Source organism: Heptranchias perlo, chromosome 5 (assembly GCF_035084215.1).
Source record: "Heptranchias perlo isolate sHepPer1 chromosome 5, sHepPer1.hap1, whole genome shotgun sequence".
Taxonomy (NCBI): domain Eukaryota; kingdom Metazoa; phylum Chordata; class Chondrichthyes; order Hexanchiformes; family Hexanchidae; genus Heptranchias; species Heptranchias perlo.
In genome coordinates, this window is record NC_090329.1 from 101,758,258 (window position 1) to 101,779,433 (window position 21,176).

General features: G+C 40.6%; 1 protein-coding gene across 3 annotated transcripts in view; it reads left to right on the forward strand.

Annotated features, from left to right (window-relative positions):
- Positions 1–21,176, forward strand: part of phip (pleckstrin homology domain interacting protein) — a 219,148-nt gene that overhangs the window by 15,679 nt on the left and 182,293 nt on the right. For all 3 annotated transcript variants that reach the window (XM_067984931.1, XM_067984932.1, XM_067984933.1), the window contains exon 7: positions 12,978–13,138. In XM_067984931.1, coding sequence (XP_067841032.1) covers positions 12,978–13,138 — 161 coding nt within the window. The remainder of the gene's footprint in view (positions 1–12,977; positions 13,139–21,176) is intronic.

Genomic DNA, 21,176 nt, shown 5'->3' on the forward strand with positions numbered 1-21,176 from the left:
TATTGACTGTCAATAAAAGCACTAATGACACTGCACTTTCAGTGTTACCTAGCCATCATATCTTTGAAAGGAAAACCAGAAAATACTGGGAATTCACAGCAAGTTGATAGTATCTAAAAGGGAAAGATTGGTTAATGTTTTGGGTGGAATCCTTCATTAGAACCATAGTTTTTCCTGCTATTCAAATGAAAGCATGCCAGTACTGGTAATGGAACATTTTCCCATTTCAGGTACCGCATATCAGCATCGAGCACTACTAGGTTAGGTGTAGCACAGCAGATGCAGAGCAAAACTACCTCTACTCTGCCCTAAGCTCAAAAGAGCACTCTCTACAGCACCAGTGTATCATTTTTTTCCATCTTCTACCTACCATCCTTAAGCATATCTTAGTGATATTGTCAATCAGAGCCAAATTAGGGGTAATTTTGTGCTGTATGCCCATATCCATTATGAACTGGATTAAGGCAGCCCAAACTGATTTTCGCACATGATCATTACAGGCAACAAACATAAGACACTATTTGGCTAGGTAAGTTTCTAGAGATGATAATAATATGGGATAAAATTAACACTCGCCTAGAAAGACATGGCCATTTAAAGACAACCATGGGTCGTGTCTAACAAATTTAATGGAGTATGTAGGAATGGGAGTATACACTAATAGAAGACACTGAACAGTGTGGATGAATAGAGACCTAGGGATTCAAATTGGAAGGTCAGGTAGAAAAAGCCATAAAAAAGGCCAACAACATTCTAGGTTTTATTAAATGGGGGCATAAGAGTACAAGAGCAAAGAAGTAATAAATTTGTTCAAAACATTGGTTAGACCACAATTAGATTACTGTGTGTAATTTTGGATGCCGTATTACGGAAAGGACATTAAAGCCATAGAGAGCGTTGATTCAACAGGATGATGCGAGAGATGAGAAACTGATTATGCGAAGAGATTTGAGATACTCGGACTACATCCACTGGAGCAAAGAACGCTAAGAGAGGACTGGAATACAAAGGGGTGGAAGTCAAGCTACAGTTGCATAAAGCTCTGGTTAGACGCATCTGGAGTACTGCGTTTAGTTCTGGGCATCGCGCCTCAGAAAGGATATGTTGGTCTTGGAGGGGGTGCACCGCAGATTCACCAGAATGATGCCAGGGCTAAAAGGGTTAAATTATGAGGAAAGATTGCATAGACTAGATTTGTATTCCCTTGAATATAGAAGATTAAGGGGTGATATAATTGAGGTGTTTAAGATGTTTAAAGGATTTGATAGGGTAGATAGAGAAACTATTTCCTCTGGTGGGGAGTCTAGAACTAGGGGGCATAACCTTAAAATTGGAGCTAGGCTGTTCAGGGGTGATGTCAGGAAGCACTTTTTCACACAAAGGATAATGGAAATCTGGAACTCTCCCTCGAAAGGTTGTTGAGGCTAGGTCAATTGAAAATTTCAAAACTGAGATTGATAGATTTTTGTAAGACAAGGGTATTAAGGGATATGGAATCAAGGCAGGTAAATGGAGTTAAGATACAGATCAGCCATGATCTAATTGAATGGTGCAACAGGCTCGAGGGACTGAATGGCCTACTCATGTTGTTCCTATGTTCCTATTTAATAGAGGTTTTTAAGATTCTGAAGGGTTTTGACAAAGTGAATGGGGAAGGATTATTTCCACTAGTTGGGGAATTGGTGATGAATTGTCACTAAGACAGTGAGCAGCGAAGTTAGGAGAAATTTATTTGCACAGGAAGTTGTTGGAGCATGGAATGCTTTGCCACAGGGAGTGGTTGAGGCAGAGACCGTTGCATCGTTAACGGAAAATTGGATAAATATTTAAAGCAGCGAGGTACAGGGATATGGGGAGAAAGCAGATAAGTGGGATTAGTGGTGGATTGCTCTAGCAAAGAGCTGGCAATGACACATGGGCCGAATGGTTTCTTTTTGTGGGGTAATCTTCTAGTTCTTTGAGGAAATAACTCAATGCATTGATAAAGGGAATGTAGTGGATATTGTGTATATGGATTTTCAAAAGATATTTGAGAAGGTGCTGCAAAGGAAGTTTGTAAATAAAATGAAGGCACAAGAAATTTAAAGGCTAATTTGAACCCTGCTGTAACTAGCAGCTGTATTTGTGTGGACAAACATGGTTTTGAATCCCGTGACTAACTGACCACCTAATGTAGTTATGAGAATTACATTTTTAATGCTTTTTTGTCAGTGTATCTTCAAAGTATTTTGAATGGTATATATAGCCGACGCTGACTTTCCCAATTAGCAGTCATTCTGAATCTGAAAACAGTAGGTAAGGTGGTTGTGAACAGTATGAAAGACATAAGGGACGGATGTGGGACTTCAGTTATTTGGAGAGATTAGAGAAGTTGGGACTGTTCTCCTTAGAGCAGAGAAGGCTAAGGGGAGATTTAATAGAGGTGTTCAAAATTATGAAGGATTTTGATAGAATAAATAAGGAGAAACTATTTCTACTGGCAGGAGGGTTGGTAACCAGAGGACACAGATTTAAGTAATTGGCAAAAGAACCAGAGGGGAGATAAGGAGAATTTTTTTTTACACAGCAAGATGTTATGATCTGGAATGCAATGCCTGAAAGAGTGGTAGAAGCAGATTCAGTAGTAACTTTCAAAAGGGAAATGGATATATACTTGAAAAGGAAAAATTTACAGGGCTATGGGGAAAGAGCGGGGAAGTGGGACTAATTGGATAGCTCTTTCAAAGAGCCGGCACATGCATGATGGGCTGAATGGCCTCCTGTGCTGTATGATTCTATGATTCTACGATGTTTCAAGTGTCAGTTTCATGCTGAGTGTTAGTGCAGTACAAACATTTTTGTTGTTTTCTATCTGATATAATGTTTTTTCTTCTACCTTTCTGAAGTTGAGGTTATGTGACAGCGCGTGGTGTATCCAGTGAGCTGGAGTACAGTGACCAGTACTTGCTGTTTGGGATACTAGCGGAGGTCCTGTGGTTAGACCACACTTCAAGTACTGTGCATAGTTCTGGTCTCCATATTATAAAAAGGATATAGAAGCAAAAGATGGATGGAGAAAGTGCAAAAAAGATTTACAAGGATGATATCAGAAGTGAGAGGGTACAAATATCAGAAAGACTGAACAGGTTTGGGCTTTTTTTTTAAAAAGAGAGAAGACTGAGAGGTGACCTTAAAGAGGTCTTCAAAATTATGAAGGGGTTGATAGGGCAGATATGTGGAAGATGTTTTCACTTGTGGGGGAGTCCAAAACTAGAGGGCATAAATATAAGATAGTCACTAATACATCCAATAAGGACTTCAGGAGGAACTTCTTTACCCAGAGAGTGGTTAGAATGTGGAACTTGCTACGCTGGGGAGTAGTTGAAGTGAATAGCACAGATGCATTTAAGTGTAAGCTAGATAAACACATGAGGGAGAAAGAAATAGAAGGAAATGTTGATAGGGTGAGAATAAGTAAGGTGGGAGGAGGCTTGTGTGCAGTATAAACACCGGCATAGATCGGTTGGGCCGAATGGCCTGTTTCTGTGCTGTAAATTCTATTTATGTCATCCTATATATGGAGAGCTTATGAAGCTCCATCTGGTGGTAGAAATGTGCAGCTGGCGATGGGAGGGGAAGCGGCAGGAACAGCCTGCAGAATTGATCTCTTAGAGAAAAATACTCAGAAAAATGTAATGAATTGTTTATTTAAACATTGAAAGGGAGTAAACTGAAACCTGGTAAGAAGACAATGGTAAGTAGTTGTTCCAAACTTACTGTTGGCCAGGAGGAAAATGAAGGAGGTTAGCAGTGCCCTGGAGCTGTGAGGCTGTTTGAATAGTGTTGCTTTAAGTTTAGGTATGAGGATCTGCAACTTCCAGAGCTTATGAAGCTCCATCTAGTGTTAGAAGTGTTTAGCAATAGGAGTGACGGGGCATGATTTTAGCTGGGAGCCGAGAACCCAGCGCGCTCGTAGATATTCGCATGGGGAACCCGGAAGCCAAATGACTGCGCCGCAGTCGGCTATCGCAACTCAACTGAGGGTAAGTATTTGTGCTTCTGGGTTTCCCACGTGCCAGGCAGCCAGATTGACAGGCTGGCTGCCTGTCGGAAGGGAAAGGAGCCGCGAATCGGAGAGGGGGTAGAGAGAGATCGTGGGCCGTGGAAGAAATTGGAAGGGTGGGGGGATGCAGATGACATCGGGGGGGGGGGGGGTGCCCAGCATCAGTGGGGGGGTCCAGCATTGGGGGGGGGGGGTGGCGGCGGCGGCGTTGTCGACCGATCGAGGTGGGTCCTATCGTGCCAGGTGAGCTTGTTGGGCCTGGATGACGAGGCATTCCTGCTCCTCCGGGCCCACAAGCCGTGCAATAAAGGCACTCACCTCATGGATCCGGCCCTTCTCGCCTGCTTTCAACCGATGTGAATCAGAAGCGATGGGAAACCCGAACAGGTAAGGTTAAATTTATTTGACATTTCTAATGCACAAAAAAATTAAGTGCTTTGACTATCGCAATGAGGTACATTGTCAATTTAAGTATCGGCCCGCTAGCTTTAAGTGGGGATGGGACTTCTGGGTTTCTGTTGCGTGCGCGCGTCCTAACGCGCCTGTGTTAAACCCAGAAGTGGGCGCGTTGGAGCCGGGATGCGGTCCCACTCCAAAAATCTACTATTTTTACTGCCCACCGTGTGTGTGTGAGACAGAGAGAGAGAGAGACAGTGGTGATGCTAGTGCATAGCAAATTTAATATATTGATACACGCATTGAACATGTCCATTTGAAAAGAATTTACAGATTCCCTCAAAAGTGCTTTATTTCAGGAGGGTTGAGAGCTTAAGCCTGTAGATAGGATTGAAGTTAATGGTGGAGATTTAGGATAACAACAGTTAGGGTGGACACATCATCAGCCCATTAGATGGAACAAACATGAAGGGCCAAATGATCCTTTCTCATTTTGCAGGTTTTAAGTGCTTGTCTTCTGCATCAGTCCATTGGGAATTTGTGGTAAATGACCAGATGAATTGCAAGTTGTTTAAATGTGTGCACTTAATTGTTTTCTGTGTTTTAAAATATTTGTAAGGATTTTGTAAGTTAACTACCATTGTAGAACAAATCTTAGAAGCAAAAAATAAAACATCCTGTCTTAGATAATTCAGCAGTAGGAATTTTTTGAAGTGCTGTTACTTCACAGAATAAGATCAAACATTCATGTAATGAGTGCTTGTAGAATAATGGTACAAAATGCTGTGGTCAGACGGGTGGTTATTTGTGCAGCCTCTTAAATGTATGTATCCTGTATATCAATCCTTCATGTATTACACGTCACTGAAAATGGGAAATTTAGGCCAGTTTTATTTTGGGTCGGGATGGAAAGAATCTCAATATTTTTCAGATATTATTACAACAATTGTTTAAATATAATGTCCCATATGGTTCTATCTTTTAAAAATAGGTGGGTATTGATTATGAATGTTCAAATTTAATCAGATGTAGAATATGATGTATATATGATATAGTTTAAAGGTAAGGTTTAAAATGAAAGCACGCAGGTATATACATCTAAAGCTGGATTTATTCATTAGCATTGTGAGCCTTTATATTTCTCCCTTATTTGGGAAATTCCAAATTCTCTGCTTTCAATGATATTGTACCAGTGACAACTACGAGGCCACATGGGCCATTGTAGTGGGACAGCCCATTTCAGAGACGATGAACAGTTAATAGGGGTGGTGTTTTTGAGGTGAAGATTCTTTATCTTACTGATACACTAAGAAGGGCACTGGGATGCAATTATGTCAGCACGCCACAGACTGTTTTTGGTGCTACAAATGTGTTTTTCTTTGAATTTCTGTGCTTGTTCTTATCAAACTGAGGGATGCCTGCTAGGGAATGGACCTTTTTTAAAAAAATAACCCTATTTTGGTCACCCAGTGTTTGCATCAAGCCCGCCCATGTACAGTATAGATTATATGCAGAGTAAATCTCCCTCTACTGTGCCACGCAATGTGTTTTAACATCAACCTCAAAAGCACTCTGCATGAAATGTGAATTTTCCCATTTGTCACCCTAGCTTCCTTTTGCCAAGATCATTCACAGAGGCAATATTTGTGCATGCTATGGACTCATGCACTAGGAACTGAGTTAAGACAGCCAAAATTCATTTCACATAAAACCCTTCCGGATAACAGAAAGAGGAGTCCTGCACTGTTTCATTATGAGCTGGATTCAAATCTAAACCCTAGAAGTGAAACACTGTGCTAACACATTGTAACTCCCATTCTACTCAATGTTTCTTTTTCACTGGCTTTAACAAAAACTAGTAAAATGTGAACTGGTGGTGCACCGTTTTAGTGGTCCAACATGTGTGATCGATGGTTAGGATGTGGTTGTGTCCATGGTTCTTTACGTGGTAATTTCCTGATCTCAGCCATACTGCCTTGGGTGGCTGCTGCTTCCTGACAAAGAGGGAAAATTGGAGGGCGACTCATCCTAAGCTACTTTCGCATGCCTCCCCACCATTGATTACATTGATTCTGGCAGAGACTGGAAACAGGTTGCCTGTCTGCCATCAGTTGGAGATGGTGGAAAGTGGGGAAAAAATAAATTCCTCACTCAAAAGCAAATCAGATTGTTATAGGAATTGAGTCTGGCCAAAACTCTTGATAAGATGACAATCTCTTTAAGCAAATGTTGACACCATAATAAACTGAAATTTTGTGGGAGCTGAAAAGGTTTGTGTGCTTTTAAGGTAGTGTAATATTAAATATTGGTCTTAAATGACTTTAAGGATTTTGATTTTTAATTTACAATGCAGTTAAATTTTCCTTTTAAAATTCTGCCATTAATAGTTGCAAGGTTAATTTGATTTTAAGCTGGTCGTGGGAGGCAGCACACAGAGAATAGAAGCTTTGAGCTCCATTTTTTTTTTAAGTTTCTCTACTCATCCATGTAAAGGATGTTAGTGCTGCAGAATTCAGCCAATATTACTTGCCTTCAGGTCAGTTGTAGCAAAGGCAGGATACAGAGTAAAGTTCTCTGTGCTCAACAGTGTGCCATAATCTTGACTGCAGAACAGCACCCTCTACTGCACCAGTCTGACATTTGCATTTCCCACAGCAGCTATCCTCTTCTGAGTGAAATTGCTAAGTTAGGGACAGCTCTGTGCCTTGAACTCGGACTTAATAGGAACTAGTTTGAGAATGTTCAAACTCCATTTTGCATTGGACCATTATTGTCAGCAGATCGATGTCACTTGATTATCTTAAAACCAGTTTAACTGTGCAACTATTGACTGTTATTTTAAAATGTAAATCGGATTGTACTGTGCAAAGTTTTTAACTGCAATTCAAATGTTCTTAATACTCAAGTGTATTTTCTTGACTTTAAGGATACAAGTCTTCTAGTTGGCCATAAAGTAGGCTGACACTCCAGTGCAATACTGACAGAGTGCTGTATTGTTGGAGGTGCCATCTTTTGGATGAGATGTTGAAGCTGAGGCTCCATCTGCCTGTTCCTGGTGTCCTGGCCAACAGCCCCCCTGAACCAATTACAAAAAAAAATTAACTGATCGTTCATCTCATTTGCTGATTATGGAATCTTGCTGTGTGCAATTTTGTTGCTGCATTTGTCCAAAACTGCACTTCAAAAATAATTAATTAGATGTGAAGCACTTTTGTAACATCCTGAGGTATGATGAGGCACTATATAAATGCAAGTTTTTCTTCTGTTTGTCTTGAAACTCTAAGTTAACATTACGGTGCTTTTAAATATAAACTTTGAATGTTTTCACCTCTTATCGAATGGCTTTTTATCATGCATCAGGCATTTTCTTTTTTTTTTATTCGTTCATGGGATGTGGGCGTCGCTGGCGAGGCCAGCATTTATTGCCCATCCCTAATTTCCCTTGAGAAGGTGGTGGTGAGCCGTCTTCTTGAACCGCTGCAGTCCGTGTGGTGAAGGTTCGCCCATAGTGCTGTTAGGAAGGGAGTTCCAGGATTTTGACCCAGCGACAATGAAGGAACGGCGATATATTTCTGAGTTGGGATGGTGTGTGACTTGGAGGGAAACGTGCAGGTGGTGTTGTTCCCATGTGCCTGCTGCTCTTGTCCTTCTAGGTGGTAGAGATCGCGGGTTTGGGAGGTGCTGTTGAAGAAGCCTTGGCGAGTTGCTGCAGTGCATCCTGTGGATGGTACACACTGCAGCCACAGTGCGCCGGTGGTGAAGGGAATGAATGTTTAGGGTGGTGGATGGAGTGCCAATCAAGCGGGCTACTTTATCTTGGATGGTTTCGAGCTTCTTGAGAGTTGTTGGAGCTGCACTCATCCAAGCAAGTGGAGAGTATTCCATCACACTCCTGACTTGTGCCTTGTAGATGGTGGAAAGGCTTTGGGGAGTCAGGAGATGAGTCACTCGCCGTAGAATACCCAGCCTCTGACCTGCTCTCGTAGCCACAGTATTTATATGGCTGGTCCAGTTAAGTTTCTGTTCAAAGGTGACCCCCAGGATGTTGATGGTGGGGGATTCGGCGATGGTAATGCCGTTGAATATCAAGGGGAGGTGGTTAGACTCTCTCTTGTTGGAGATGGTCATTGCCTGGCACTTATCTGGCATGAATGTTACTTGCCACTTATGAGCCCAAGCCTGGATGTTGTCCAGGGCTCGGACTGCTTCATTATTTGTGGGGTTGCGAATGGAACTGAACACTGTGCAATCATCAGCGAACATCCCCATTTCTGACCTTATGATGGAGGGAAGGTCATTGATGAAGCAGCTGAAGATGGTTGGGCCTAGGACACTGCCTTGAGGAAATCCTGAGCAATGTCCTGGGGCTGAGATGATTGGCCTCCAACAACCGCTACCATCTTCCTTTGTGCTAGGTATGACTCCGGCCACTGGAGAGTTTTTCCCCTGATTCCCATTGATTTCAATTTTACTAGGGCTCCTTGGTGCCACACTCGGTCAAATGCTGCCTTGATGTCAAGGGCAGTCACTCTCACCTCACCTCTGGAATTCAGCTCTTTTGTCCATGTTTGGACCAAGGCTGTAATGAGGTCTGGAGCCGAGTGGTCCTGGCGGAACACAAACTGAGCATCGGTGAGCAGGTTATTGGTGAGTAAGTACTGCTTGATAGCACTGTCGACGACACCTTCCATCACTTTGCTGATGATTGAGAGTAGACTGATGGGGCAGTAATTGGCCGGATTAGATTTGTCCTGCTTTTTGTGGACAGGACATGCCTGGGCAATTTTCCACATTGTCGGGTAGATGCCAGTGTTGTAGCTGTACTGGAACAGCTTGGCTAGAGGCGCAGCTAATTCTGGAGCACAACTCTTCAGCACTACAGCTGGGATGTTGTCGGGGCCCATAGCCTTTGCTGTATCCAGTGCACTCAGCCGTTTCTTGATGTCACGTGGAGTGAATCGAATTGGCTGAAGACTGGCCTCTGTGATGGTGGGGATATCAGGAGGAGGCCGAAATGGATCATCCACTCGGCACTTCTGGCTGAAGATGGTTGCATGTAGTTTCTTGCTGTATCAATTTCCATTGGCCATCCCTCTATGTGATATAGTGGAGCAGAGAAGCTTGCATGCAGTGTTACTCGTGCTACGGATACTGCCGTGGAATGGTAAGATGTGGACCAATGCCCAAAAGATCTCAGTTGTGAGAGATGGTACAGAATAGCGAAGGAGGAAATATAGGCTGGCAAATCATCCCAAGCTGCTGTTCCACGTGACTCGGTGACTGTTTTGGGAACTGCCTAAGCAGGGAGCAGCTTTCCTGCCTGTTCTCCCAGACGAGGAATGGTGCATATGGGTAGACCTAAAAGGGAAGATGAAGCTCCTTAATGACCTATTGTGTAAAGGTACCACCTGGAGTTGCAATGGGCCATACAGACATATTTGGTCCCTGGTAAATGAGGAAGAGTATCAGGAGGGTGCAAAGGGATGGTTGAAAAGGGTACTCTTGGTTTTTAATGACTAAAGGAGGTGGCAAAGGGGATGATGCTGAGGGAGCTCCAGGGGGCTGAGACGGAATGCTACCACTGAGCCAAGGCTCACCCCATTGGGCACTTGTAGTTTCCAGAAACTCCATATTGTGCAAATTATGCATAATACTGATCTCCAATGCCCTGCCACAGTAAATAACTCAAAGGATTCAGGAACTCATATAATTGAAAGTAGTTTGAAGCCAATTATACTTCAGTGCCAATCTCCATTGTAAGCTTACATTGTAAAGTTATACTCCATTGGAGCCATGACATCTTTCTGTCGGCATTGCATATTTGAAACACTATTCAATAGTTACAGAATTAAAGCATTGAACAGTCAAGTAGAAGACCTAAGTTTGAATGCTATTTGCGCCTGCTTAATCTCTAATTTTACTACTTTACCCAGAGAGAGATTAGAATGTGGAATTTGCTAGCACAAGGAGTAATTGAGGTGAATAGCATAGATGCATTTAAGGGGAAGTTGGATAAACACATGAGGGAGAAAGAAATAGAAGATTATACTGATAGGGTTAGATGAAGAGGGTGGGAGGAGGCTCGTGTGGAATATAAACACTTGCACAGACTAGTTGGACCAAATGGCCTGTTTCTGTGCTGTATATTCTATGTAGTCTTGCTTGGAGCTTGTTTAGTTTTAAAACTGTCATTTCTAATTCTGTGCTCACAGTCCAAAACAAATAAGCTTACTTAATTTATATCATTTATGCCTCGCAGGACCCATAAGTACTTGATCATGACCACCCTCTTCCCCCCAGACAATGAAATCATATCTCCTAACTTAGAGCCCTATGTACCAGAATCACTCTTGTTGATCTCTAAGCCCATTCCAATTCTTTATTTCATATTTGTTCACTGAATATGGTGATGCTGGCAAGACCATATTTAATGGCCGTCCCTAGTTGCCCTGAGAAGATGTTGGGCCATCTTTGTGAACCGCTGCTCTCACTGTGGTGATGGTGCTCCTTTTATGGTGTTGAGTAGGGAATTTCAGGATTTTGACCCAGTACGGACAAAGGATGTGACTTGGATGTGAAGGTATTTTTGTGATGTTGCTGCGCTTTTCCTTCGGGCGGTAGGGGATACAAGGCTGGGAGGTGCTGTCAACATAGGTAGATAGTATGTAGTGCAGCCGCAGTGGAGGAGGAGATTGATATTGAGTCCAGTGGCAGGGGTGCTGATCAAGTGGACTTGATGGTATTATGTCCAAAACTACAAACACTATTGCAAACAAGTGATATTTAGACATATAGGGCAACATATTTGGAACTTACAGACACACATGTTCCAGATGTATGTTAGCTGTATAACACTTTCATATTGACTGGGAGCCTTCAGAGAATTATCAACAATTGCACCCAAATCTTTTTCCTTTTCCACATTTGCTAATGGACTTTCAAAATAGGACTCATTGTAAACAAATTTGTTGATCAAAATGTGTTACGTTACATTTATATCAACATTAAAGTCCATCTGCTTAATTAGTTCAGCTCTCTGAGTGAAGACAAAGGTTGTTGATGGTTTCCAAGAAAATGTCGACGGGTTGTATTATTTATTTTCCATTTTGAATGAACGTGGTGGGTATTCTGAGGAGGAGGAGAAAAGAGGGCAAATAAGGGAGGTGGGGGGAGGGTGGTAATTACTTTTCACTGACAGTTGCAGTTCTTTTTCACTATATTTGACAAATACAGATTTGTATGCTTTATAGTGATAAGAAATTCCACAAACAGGAAAATAAAGACACCAACAATGTATGGTGTTGAACGTATACTTGATGGGTTTTTTTAAAATAAAAAAACAATCCATACAAAAAAGCCACTCTTTACTGCTAAAGGCAGTTGAAATATTAACAATGGCACACCCAAAGTACAGTTTTGCATTCCAGAGGTGAAACATTTTTCATTGAATCCAACTGTCATTTTTAATGTTTATCATTGAGTATATTAAAGGGGTACAGCTGTTAGCATACTGTTATTATCACCAAATTGTACAATTGTTGTTACATATGCTATTTATTCATATTTCCCAGCATTTTTCTTCCCTCTTTGTAGTCCACTTCTCTCTCACTCTCTCTTTCTCTTTCTCTCTTTTTTTCTACCTAACAGAAAATTCAACTGAGACTAGTAATTCTTGTCCTCCCCAGGAAGCTAATGTGCATGTTAGTCAAGACTGATTCAAGTCAAAGGTCTTGTAGTTGTGAGTCAAGCTAATGATGCAGTTATGAGGCCCTGTACATCATTGTTTTTATTAATATTTTAATGTACCGAATTGGGAAATGATAGCATCACTATGGAAATGTCAGTACATCTGTGCTTCCCTGAAATGATTGCTATTGCAGCGCTATAGAATATTAATCGACTGGTTGAAGAGTAGACACCGATCCCTGACTGGATTCTCTCATTCCTTTAACTTTGTTTATTTTATTTTTTTAAATCACAATATTGATGTTCTTGTAGAGTCCACTCAAGGAACTGTGTACTAATGTCAGCAGTGTAGGGGTTCTGTTTTAAGGTAGGGGCCTTTCAAGGTGATTTTAAAGCACTAAGCTTGTAATCTTTGCTTTAATTTGCTGTGCACTCCCTTTGGTAAGGGGTGCGATGGTTTCTTTACTTCTTGAAAATGCTTTATCAACATAATGTAAATTCTCCTTCTATTTAAAATGCTTAACTAGAGCTACCTACAATTGTAATATGTGTCATGACAGTCACTGCTTTTCTGCATCACACATGCAAAATATAGTGTAATGAATCCTGAATATAGATTATAAATTAGTGGTTATTTCCTTTTTTTTAAAGTGAATGCATGGATTTTATTGAACCTTGCTAAAGTAGTGCATGAGCTCTTTCATTGAGTAACAACACCAAACAGAAAAGGTTCATTTTTTTTCTAATTTTGAATTAATTCAGATATGGTACAAATGTCACTAGATGCTCTGTTTTTCAAACAATATCACCTATGGTTCGCAGATTGTAAACTGTTTCTTTTTCTTGTTTGTAGTGGATACCATTCGGGCACGACAACTTACCGGGAGCTTTCGACTCAGTCAGCTTGTTCCTACTGCTGTATATCTACATATGAAGATGCACAAGCGGATTCTGGGGCACCTATCATCTGTTTACTGTGTTACTTTTGACCGGACAGGGAGGAGAATATTTACTGTGAGTTTCTGGTTTTGTTTGTTTACTCTAACCTCCTCCTTCAGTAATTTTAGCACTTTGAAAAAGTTTGACACATTTTTCCCATCTATTGCGAAATCCTGAAGTTAAATGTTGTTTTAAGTAAATATTTTTATAATGGCACCAAGGCTAAAGCTTTCCTTTAAAGTAACATGCAGTACAGATCTCTTCCCTGTAGAACAGCTATAGATCAGATACCAAGAGTTGTTTCTTATAATTCTCACTCGCAACTTGGGTAATAATTCTATTTATTAATAAGATTCTTACAGGAGTCCTTTATTTGTCTAGTGCAAACAGTGCAAATTTTTACTGACTATACACTTTGGGGGAAGAGGGAAAGAGACAAGAGGGATTCCCCATGGCTGACATCGCCTGAGCTTCACCATATTATTCTACTATGCTGGTTTAGTGACTAAAATGAATGGCATACGGAGCTCTAAGTTTTTATACTTGAAAAGTAAGCGCCTTATATTAAAAAAAAATTTGCTGTGTTTTCACACTTTGATTTCCAGCTCTCTCCACTTGTATTCTTGTCCTTCTGGTCCCTGACCTCCAGCCCAAGCCTTGGCTCATGTTATGTTAATTTTGAATTCTTTAAGATGAACTTCGTCCAACTAAATGCTGACAAAACCAAAATCATCCTCTTCAGCCCCCTGTAACACTATCCACATCCAACCTTGATTCCATCTCCCCAGTTGTCAATTCAGGTTAAAGCCAGAGGTGTGGTACCTTGACGTACTGTTTGATCCTGATCTCTGCTTTCTCCCCCGTATCTGACCCGTTATTAAAACTCATTTCTTTCATCTCATAAGCTTTGCCTCCCTCTGCCTCTGCCCCAACCTCTCCCTTCTCGGTTATGAAATGCTAAACCATGCATTTATTATTTAGAGGCTATATTCCTCTGTTGCTGTCCTTGTTGTCTTCCCTTCTTCAACCCTCTATAATCGTCATCCAATGCACTACACCCCATATCCTCAACTATACTAGGGGTTGCATACACATTGCCCTAACCTCTGCTGGCTCCATGAGCTCCAAAGGATTAACTTTAAGATTGTTATCTTCAAATCTTCACGGTCACCAAATCTCTCCATGATCTCACCCCCTCCCTATTTCCTCTAACTGTACAACCCTTGGTGTACCCTCCACTTTTATAAAATTCACCTACTTCTCCTTCACCTACTGCTCGACCTATCAGTAGATGCTGCTTTGGCCACTACTCCCCCATCTTCTGGAATTCCCTTTTTCAGAAGCCTCCAAAAAACCCTTTTCCTTGTGTTTTCACCTTCTTCTAAACCCCTCTCTTCCCTTCTACTTTCCTGCTTGGTGCCCTTTACCCTGTAAAGCGTTCTGAGATCTGACTTTACATGAGATTCGCGAAAGAAATGTAAGTTTTTTTAAATTTGGGAATGGCAATTGTGCTCCACGAGGTGCTTTTAAAAAATCAATTATTAAGTAAAAACTATACTGTACCATAGGGAAATGAGGACTAGATTGCAGAAAGAAAGAATATTAGCATCTGTTCTTAAACAGATAACTATGATGTACCATGTTAGTCTGCTCGATTTAAAAATACAAAGCACTAGTTATGGTTGCCTGTAGCTGTCATTTCTTGTGTGTATAAAGCAAAATATTTATGAAATTCCTGTGAGTGTTTAGAATTGAATCAGTCTGTTGCCACTTTCAGATACACTGCTTTTGCAGTTCTAAATAAAATTGCCAGCTGCTTGTTGGAGTTTTTTTTTTGCTTCCTTCTTCCGTGCTAGACAGATCTTTGCCGTGCTTCCTTTGCTTTAACAAATGATTGCCTAAAGGAATAAAAACAGAAAATGCTGGAGAAGCTCAGCAAGTCAGGCAGCATCTGTGGAGAAAGAAAGAGTTAAAGTTTCAGGTTGAAGACCTTTCGTCAGAACTGGAAGATGTTAAGAGTTAAAGTTTTTGAGCAAATACAGAGTCAGGGAAAGGAGGGGGAGGGGGAGGGGAGAGGAGGAAAGAACAAAAGGGAAGGTCTTTGATAGGGTAGAGGGCAAGAGTGATTAAATGACAAAAGGGACGATCATAACCACAGCTCCCATTTTTTCGGTCAGCTAGTGCTGGTAATGGTTCTGCTGCTGCCATTTACAGCTACTCCTGATTAATCTTTTGTTTCTTAACCTGTCCCATTGCCACCCTCCTTGCCTTGCACCATCATCCCTTTTGTCATTTAATCACTCGTGCCCTCCACCCTATCACAGACCTTCCCTTTTGTTCTTTCCTCCCCTCCCCCCCCTTTCCATGACTCTGTACTTGCTTAAAAACTTTAACTCTTTTAACATCTTCCAGTTCTGACGAAAGGTCTTCGACCTGAAACGTTAACTCTGTTTCTTTCTCCGCAGATGCTGCCTCACTTGCTGAGCTTCTCCAGCATTTTCTGTTTTTATTTCAGATTTCCAGCATCCGCAGTATTTTGCTTTTGATTGCCTAAAGGAAACTGGATGCAGAAATGTTCATTTTAAGTTGTAATGGGTTTTGCATATATTTGGTGGGCACTAGGGAAAGAGAATTTCATTTAGATTAGATGCCTTTAGTTTAGACTCATTCTGTAATGGAAATATACGATTGTTAGACTGTTTTAAATAAATAAAAGACTCATCTTTTTCTCAAAAATGTTTATATAACAAGTGTTTGATTTAAAAATAGTTCTTCAGAGAATTTTTTTATTACCAAGTTTTAAGTATAGAGTGGACAAGTATTTAAAAAGGAAGAATATAAAAGGATTAGAGAAAGAGTCTAGTTTAAGAGATGGCACGCGCACAGGTGCAATTGACCGAGTAACCACCACCTTGTAATTTCTGTGATTTTCTAGGTGATAGCAATTAAGGCTGATGCATTAACTAAAGGCTATGTCATGTATTTTGTACATGGAATACATTTTCCAATCCACATATGTAGATTAACACAAATGTGTTTTATTGAAAAACAAACTAGATAAAAATTGATTCCGCAAAGATGTACTACCTCATATGTACTTTATTTCAGAAAAACAAATGTTCCTGCCTAACTGGTACAACAAAATATCAGTTTGATCTGAAAATAATATAGTGAGGTTTTATTATTTTTCTTTGTTAGCCTTCTGTCCAAGACTTGGTTCGAAAGGACAGCAAGGTTGTATCCAGATGGTTTGTGTATCTTTTTGTCACTTCCATTAAACAGGAGGGCTTTGCTAGTAGAGCCTGTGTTCTCTCTGTCAAAATTGATAGAGGTAAAATGCAATATCTAGGAAAGCTTCACAGATCCTCATCAATTACCATCTTCCTCTCCCTTTTTTAGAATTTGTTTTCTCGATTTTCCTTTATCGATCCCTTTTTGAAGGAGTCAATTTGGGCATGCAATTTTGTCTAGGGTGTGCAGGTGACAAATAATTAAAATTGTCATGTTTATGTGTTGTATGGCTTGAATGGATTTGAAGTGACAGCGATTTATAAAATGCTGAGGACAGCTGAAGAATGGAAAGTGACATAATTGTATTTCCAGACATGTCGTTATTTTCCTACCATTTTTAAACAAAAACAAAATAAACAACAGCAACAAGAAACCTCAGGATATCTCTTGTTGTCACTTTGCTCATTTTTACAATCATAAAAGATTTTATAAAAAAAGATGTAATCAGTGTGCTGTTTTGGAAACCAGCTGAGTACTTACTTCTCTGCATTTGACAGCTTAACGGATGATCAATTTTTTGCATATCAAATCACCCTTTGAAGCTTGCAGCATGTTATTTATATAGAATTATTATTTTGAAAAATAATGGTTTTATGCATCTGTTCATAAAGATGTGTGATAAAGTAGAATATACTAACTAGATTACAAATAGATGTTTTGTGGACTATTCTATAATTTGAAACATACTTTTGACTTATGGGCAAAATTGTCATCCAGTTTGAATTTGAAATCAATTGCACAAGCATACAGCGAATACTGTTCTTCATGATGAAATCAGCAAAATATCAAGAACTACCCAGGAATCGGTAGTTTCCAAGCTTATAGTCAAACCATTTTTTCCCCCAGATTTTATTGAGCCTGTAAAGCCTTCAAGATTTTCCTGAGAAAACGTTTGACATTTTGCTGATACACAGACATACTTTAAAAAAAAGTGACAGTCGCAGGACTTGAATTTAGCATTTGCTGACTAGGAGACTAATAGTGCTCTTAAGTGTTCAGATAGTCTGCTAGATTAATGCTTCAGACTGCCAGAGCTTGAAGATTTTAGTGAGGGACAAGTTTTAGAGTTGTAGGTAGAGTCACAGGTGACATATGTTACTTGAAGGTCAATTGCTTGCGAGTTGAACTATTCTCACTGGCACCACATACAGAGGTGTTACACAGTTGTTAAATAATCTCCACAGCGTGTTGATGCAGACTTCGAATCTAATCCATTCAATTATGTTGTTGTTTTGTTTTAAGAACTTAATTTTAATTTTACTGGAGTCTTTCTATATAACTATGACCATTCGTTCCAGTGAATCGTCACTGTGGGTGCTTGCTGCATTCAGATCTCAGACTGGGTAGGGTATTGCTGATGTAGAATTGGCTGTTGCTGAAGTACAGTTTATTTCTTCTTCCTTTTGTTTTATTCGTTCATGGGATGTGGGCATCGCTGGCAAGGCCAGCATTTATTGCTCATCCCTAATTGCCCTTGAGAAGGTGGTGATGAGCCACCTTCTTGAACAAGTGAGTGGCTTGCTAGGCCATTTCAGAGGGCGATTAAGAATCAGCCACATTGCTATGGGTCTGGAGTCACATATAGGCCAGACCGGGTAAGGATGGTAGGTTTCCTTCCCTAAAGGGCATTAGTGAATCAGATGGGTTTTTACGACAATCCGGTAGTTTCATGGCCACCATTACTGATACTAGTTTTTTTTATTTATTTAATTAATTGAATTTAAATTCCCCAGCTGCCGTGGCGGGATTTGAATTCATGACTCCAGATTATTAGTCCAGGCCTCTGGATTACTAGTCCAGTAACATAACCGCTTTGCTACCGTACCCACACTATTCCCCCTTCCCTCACATGATTCTCAGAGACACAAGATTGATTGTAGATGCAGGACATTGAGTACTGGTAAAAGTTACTTGTAGCTCAAGTAAACATGGAAGCATTTACAGGGCATGAAATAAGATTATATTTAATTTACTGATGAAGATAGTTAGTTGATTTAACTCTCTCTGCACAATATGTTACTGTCAAATTGGAACTTATTCAACAGCAAGACCTGATGCATTAGCTGGTACGCAAATAAAGTCTAGAGTTCCCCTGGTGGCTCAGCTGATTGAGGCAGTGACTTGCTGAGCCATGCAGACTAGGAGGATCAGTTCCAGACCTGTGCTGAGTTAACTGATCTCAGTCTTGGTGACGGTGGAGGCACCACGGTTGGCTTCAGCACTCCTGAGTTAAAGTGGAGAATCAGTCATCCGGCTTTTGATCTGCTAACACCCCCTGCTGGAAGTACACTTGTATGGTCATCGCATGTGCAAGATTAGGTATAGCTATGTCCTATGTCACTCCTCATGATTGACCAGGCTGCCCAACAGACTCACACATAATGAATGGACACTTGAGAGAGGCACCAGAGGACGTAACCATGAAACCTCGGAGAGGATGCAGAAAGGAGCAAAATTGGTGAGAAAAATAAATAAAATCACGTTTAGGGTAATCATCAAACAACGCATCAGTCGGGCCTGACTCAGACTAAATCAGTATGGTTTGTAATAAAGTACTGCATTTATTTTTTTGCGCAGGTTGCAGATAGTGGGTTATTTTAAACATGTATTGTAATTTTCTGGCCACTTAATATGTGCTATTTTATATTGAAAATAGAGTAGATCGCAGGTGTGCATTATGTGAGTGTATGTTTTATGCAAAAATATTTAGATAGGGGAGTGCATGTTATATGTTAAAAATGACAGGTATTAAGTTAATACTTTGTGAGAACTAAATCTACGTAAAGGTCTTGCATGTCATTGTTTTGTGTTTGCGTCATTTCTAAAGAATAGAAACACTATTCTTTAGAAATGACGCAAACACAAAACAATGTGTTATGTTATATTTAATTTACTGATGAAGATAGTTAGTTGATTTAACTCTCTCTGCACAATATGTTACTGTCAAATTGGAACTTATTCAACAGCAAGACCTGATGCATTAGCTAGTACGCAAATAAAGTCTAGAGTTCCTCAAGGGGGGACATGATTGAGGTGTACAAAATTATGAGGGGCACAGATAGGATGGATACTAAGGAGCTTTTTCCCTTCGTTGAGGGTTTTATAACAAGGGGACATAGATTCAAGGTAAAAGGCGGGAGGTTTAGAGGGGATTTGAGAAAGAACTTTTTCACCCAGAGGGTGGTTGGAGTCTGGAACTCACTGCCTGAAAGGGTTGTGGAGGCAGGAACCCTCACAACATTCAAGAAGCATTTGGATGAGCACTTGAAATGCCATAGCATACAAGGCTACGGACCAAATGCTGGAATATGGGATTAGAGTAGACAGGGCTGATGGCCGGCGTGGACACGATGGGCCGAAGGGCCTCTATCCGTGCTGTATAACTCGATGACTCTATGACTATGACTCTATGACTTAGTCATGGTTTTGTTAGTAGATACTTATTAGTAGTTGATCAATAGTAGAATATGGTTCTAAAGTGACAGAGATACCCTCAAGGAATCTGATCTGTATGTTAACCTGCATTCTGTATAAATCTTAAGTGCTGTTTCATGTCTAGCTGGAATCCTACACAATTTTAGTGTTATTTAGTAAATTAAAAAAATACAGCAAAAGGAACATAACAGTTACAGTTAGTAACGTCAGCAATCAAAATCACGGAGAGAGAAATTGTAACCCAAAATGCTGGAGGTGGAAGGTAAAATTTTTCCAGAATTGTACTCCTAAATTACATGCCAGGGATAGTGTTACACTGGCGTTAGTAATTTACTGTGAATCTTTCTGCATTTGCTTGGATGTTTCACACATTACACATTTGAGCAGCTCTGCAGCAACTCTACTCCATTGGTACGAGAGATTGAGTGGGCGGTTCTGTGTATGTATGTTAAAGTAGCTGACTCACAACAACATGTTAACAACTTTCAGTTTCATTAAAGGATTTTGGTGGAGGGGGGAGTGGGTTTGAGTAAAATATGTTCTACATGTAATAGAACAATAAAGTGCTGTACTTTGTGCCTTTGAAGATTGGACACTAAATTGTTAGGGGGAGGGTGGCAAAGGGGAGTTTTGAAGGACATTCTGAAATTATAGAAAAGGAGGCCATTCGGCCCATTGCACCTGTGCCGTTGCTAGCTTTTCAACTGCTCTTTCCCCATATCCATTCATTTTTGTTCCTTTTCTAAAACGTAACCAATTTCCTTTTAAATGAGCTCATCCAAAACTCTGCTGCCCGTATCCTAACTCGCACCAAGTCTGTTTTCCCATCACCCCTATACTTGCTGACCTACATTGGCTCCCGGTCCAGGAACGCTTTGATTTTAAAATTCTCATCCTTGTTTTCAAATCCCTCCATGGCCTCGCCTCTCTCTATCTCTGTAACCTCCACCAGCCCTACAACCCTCCGAGATCTCTGCGCTCCTCCAATTGTTGCCTCTCACGCTCCCTGATTTTAATCGCTCCACTATTGGCAGCTGTGCCTTCAGTTGTCCAGGCCCTAAGCTCTGGAATTCCCTCCATAAACCTCTCTACCTCTCCTTTAAGAAGCTCCTTAAAACCTACCTCTTTGACCAAGCTTTTGGTCACCTGTCCTAATAACTCCTTATGTGGCATGCTGTCACATTTTGTTTAATATTGCTCCTATGAAGTGCCTTGGGACGTTTTACTATGTTAAAGGTGCCATATAAATGCAAGTTGTTGTTGTTATAGTCCTTGTTACATTTGTTATCTATTTCATATTTTAATAACCCTCTGCTGAAAACAATTCACTTACTTCCCCGTTCATTGTTCTGGAGATATTAAGTCTATGCCCCCTTGTTACCAATTT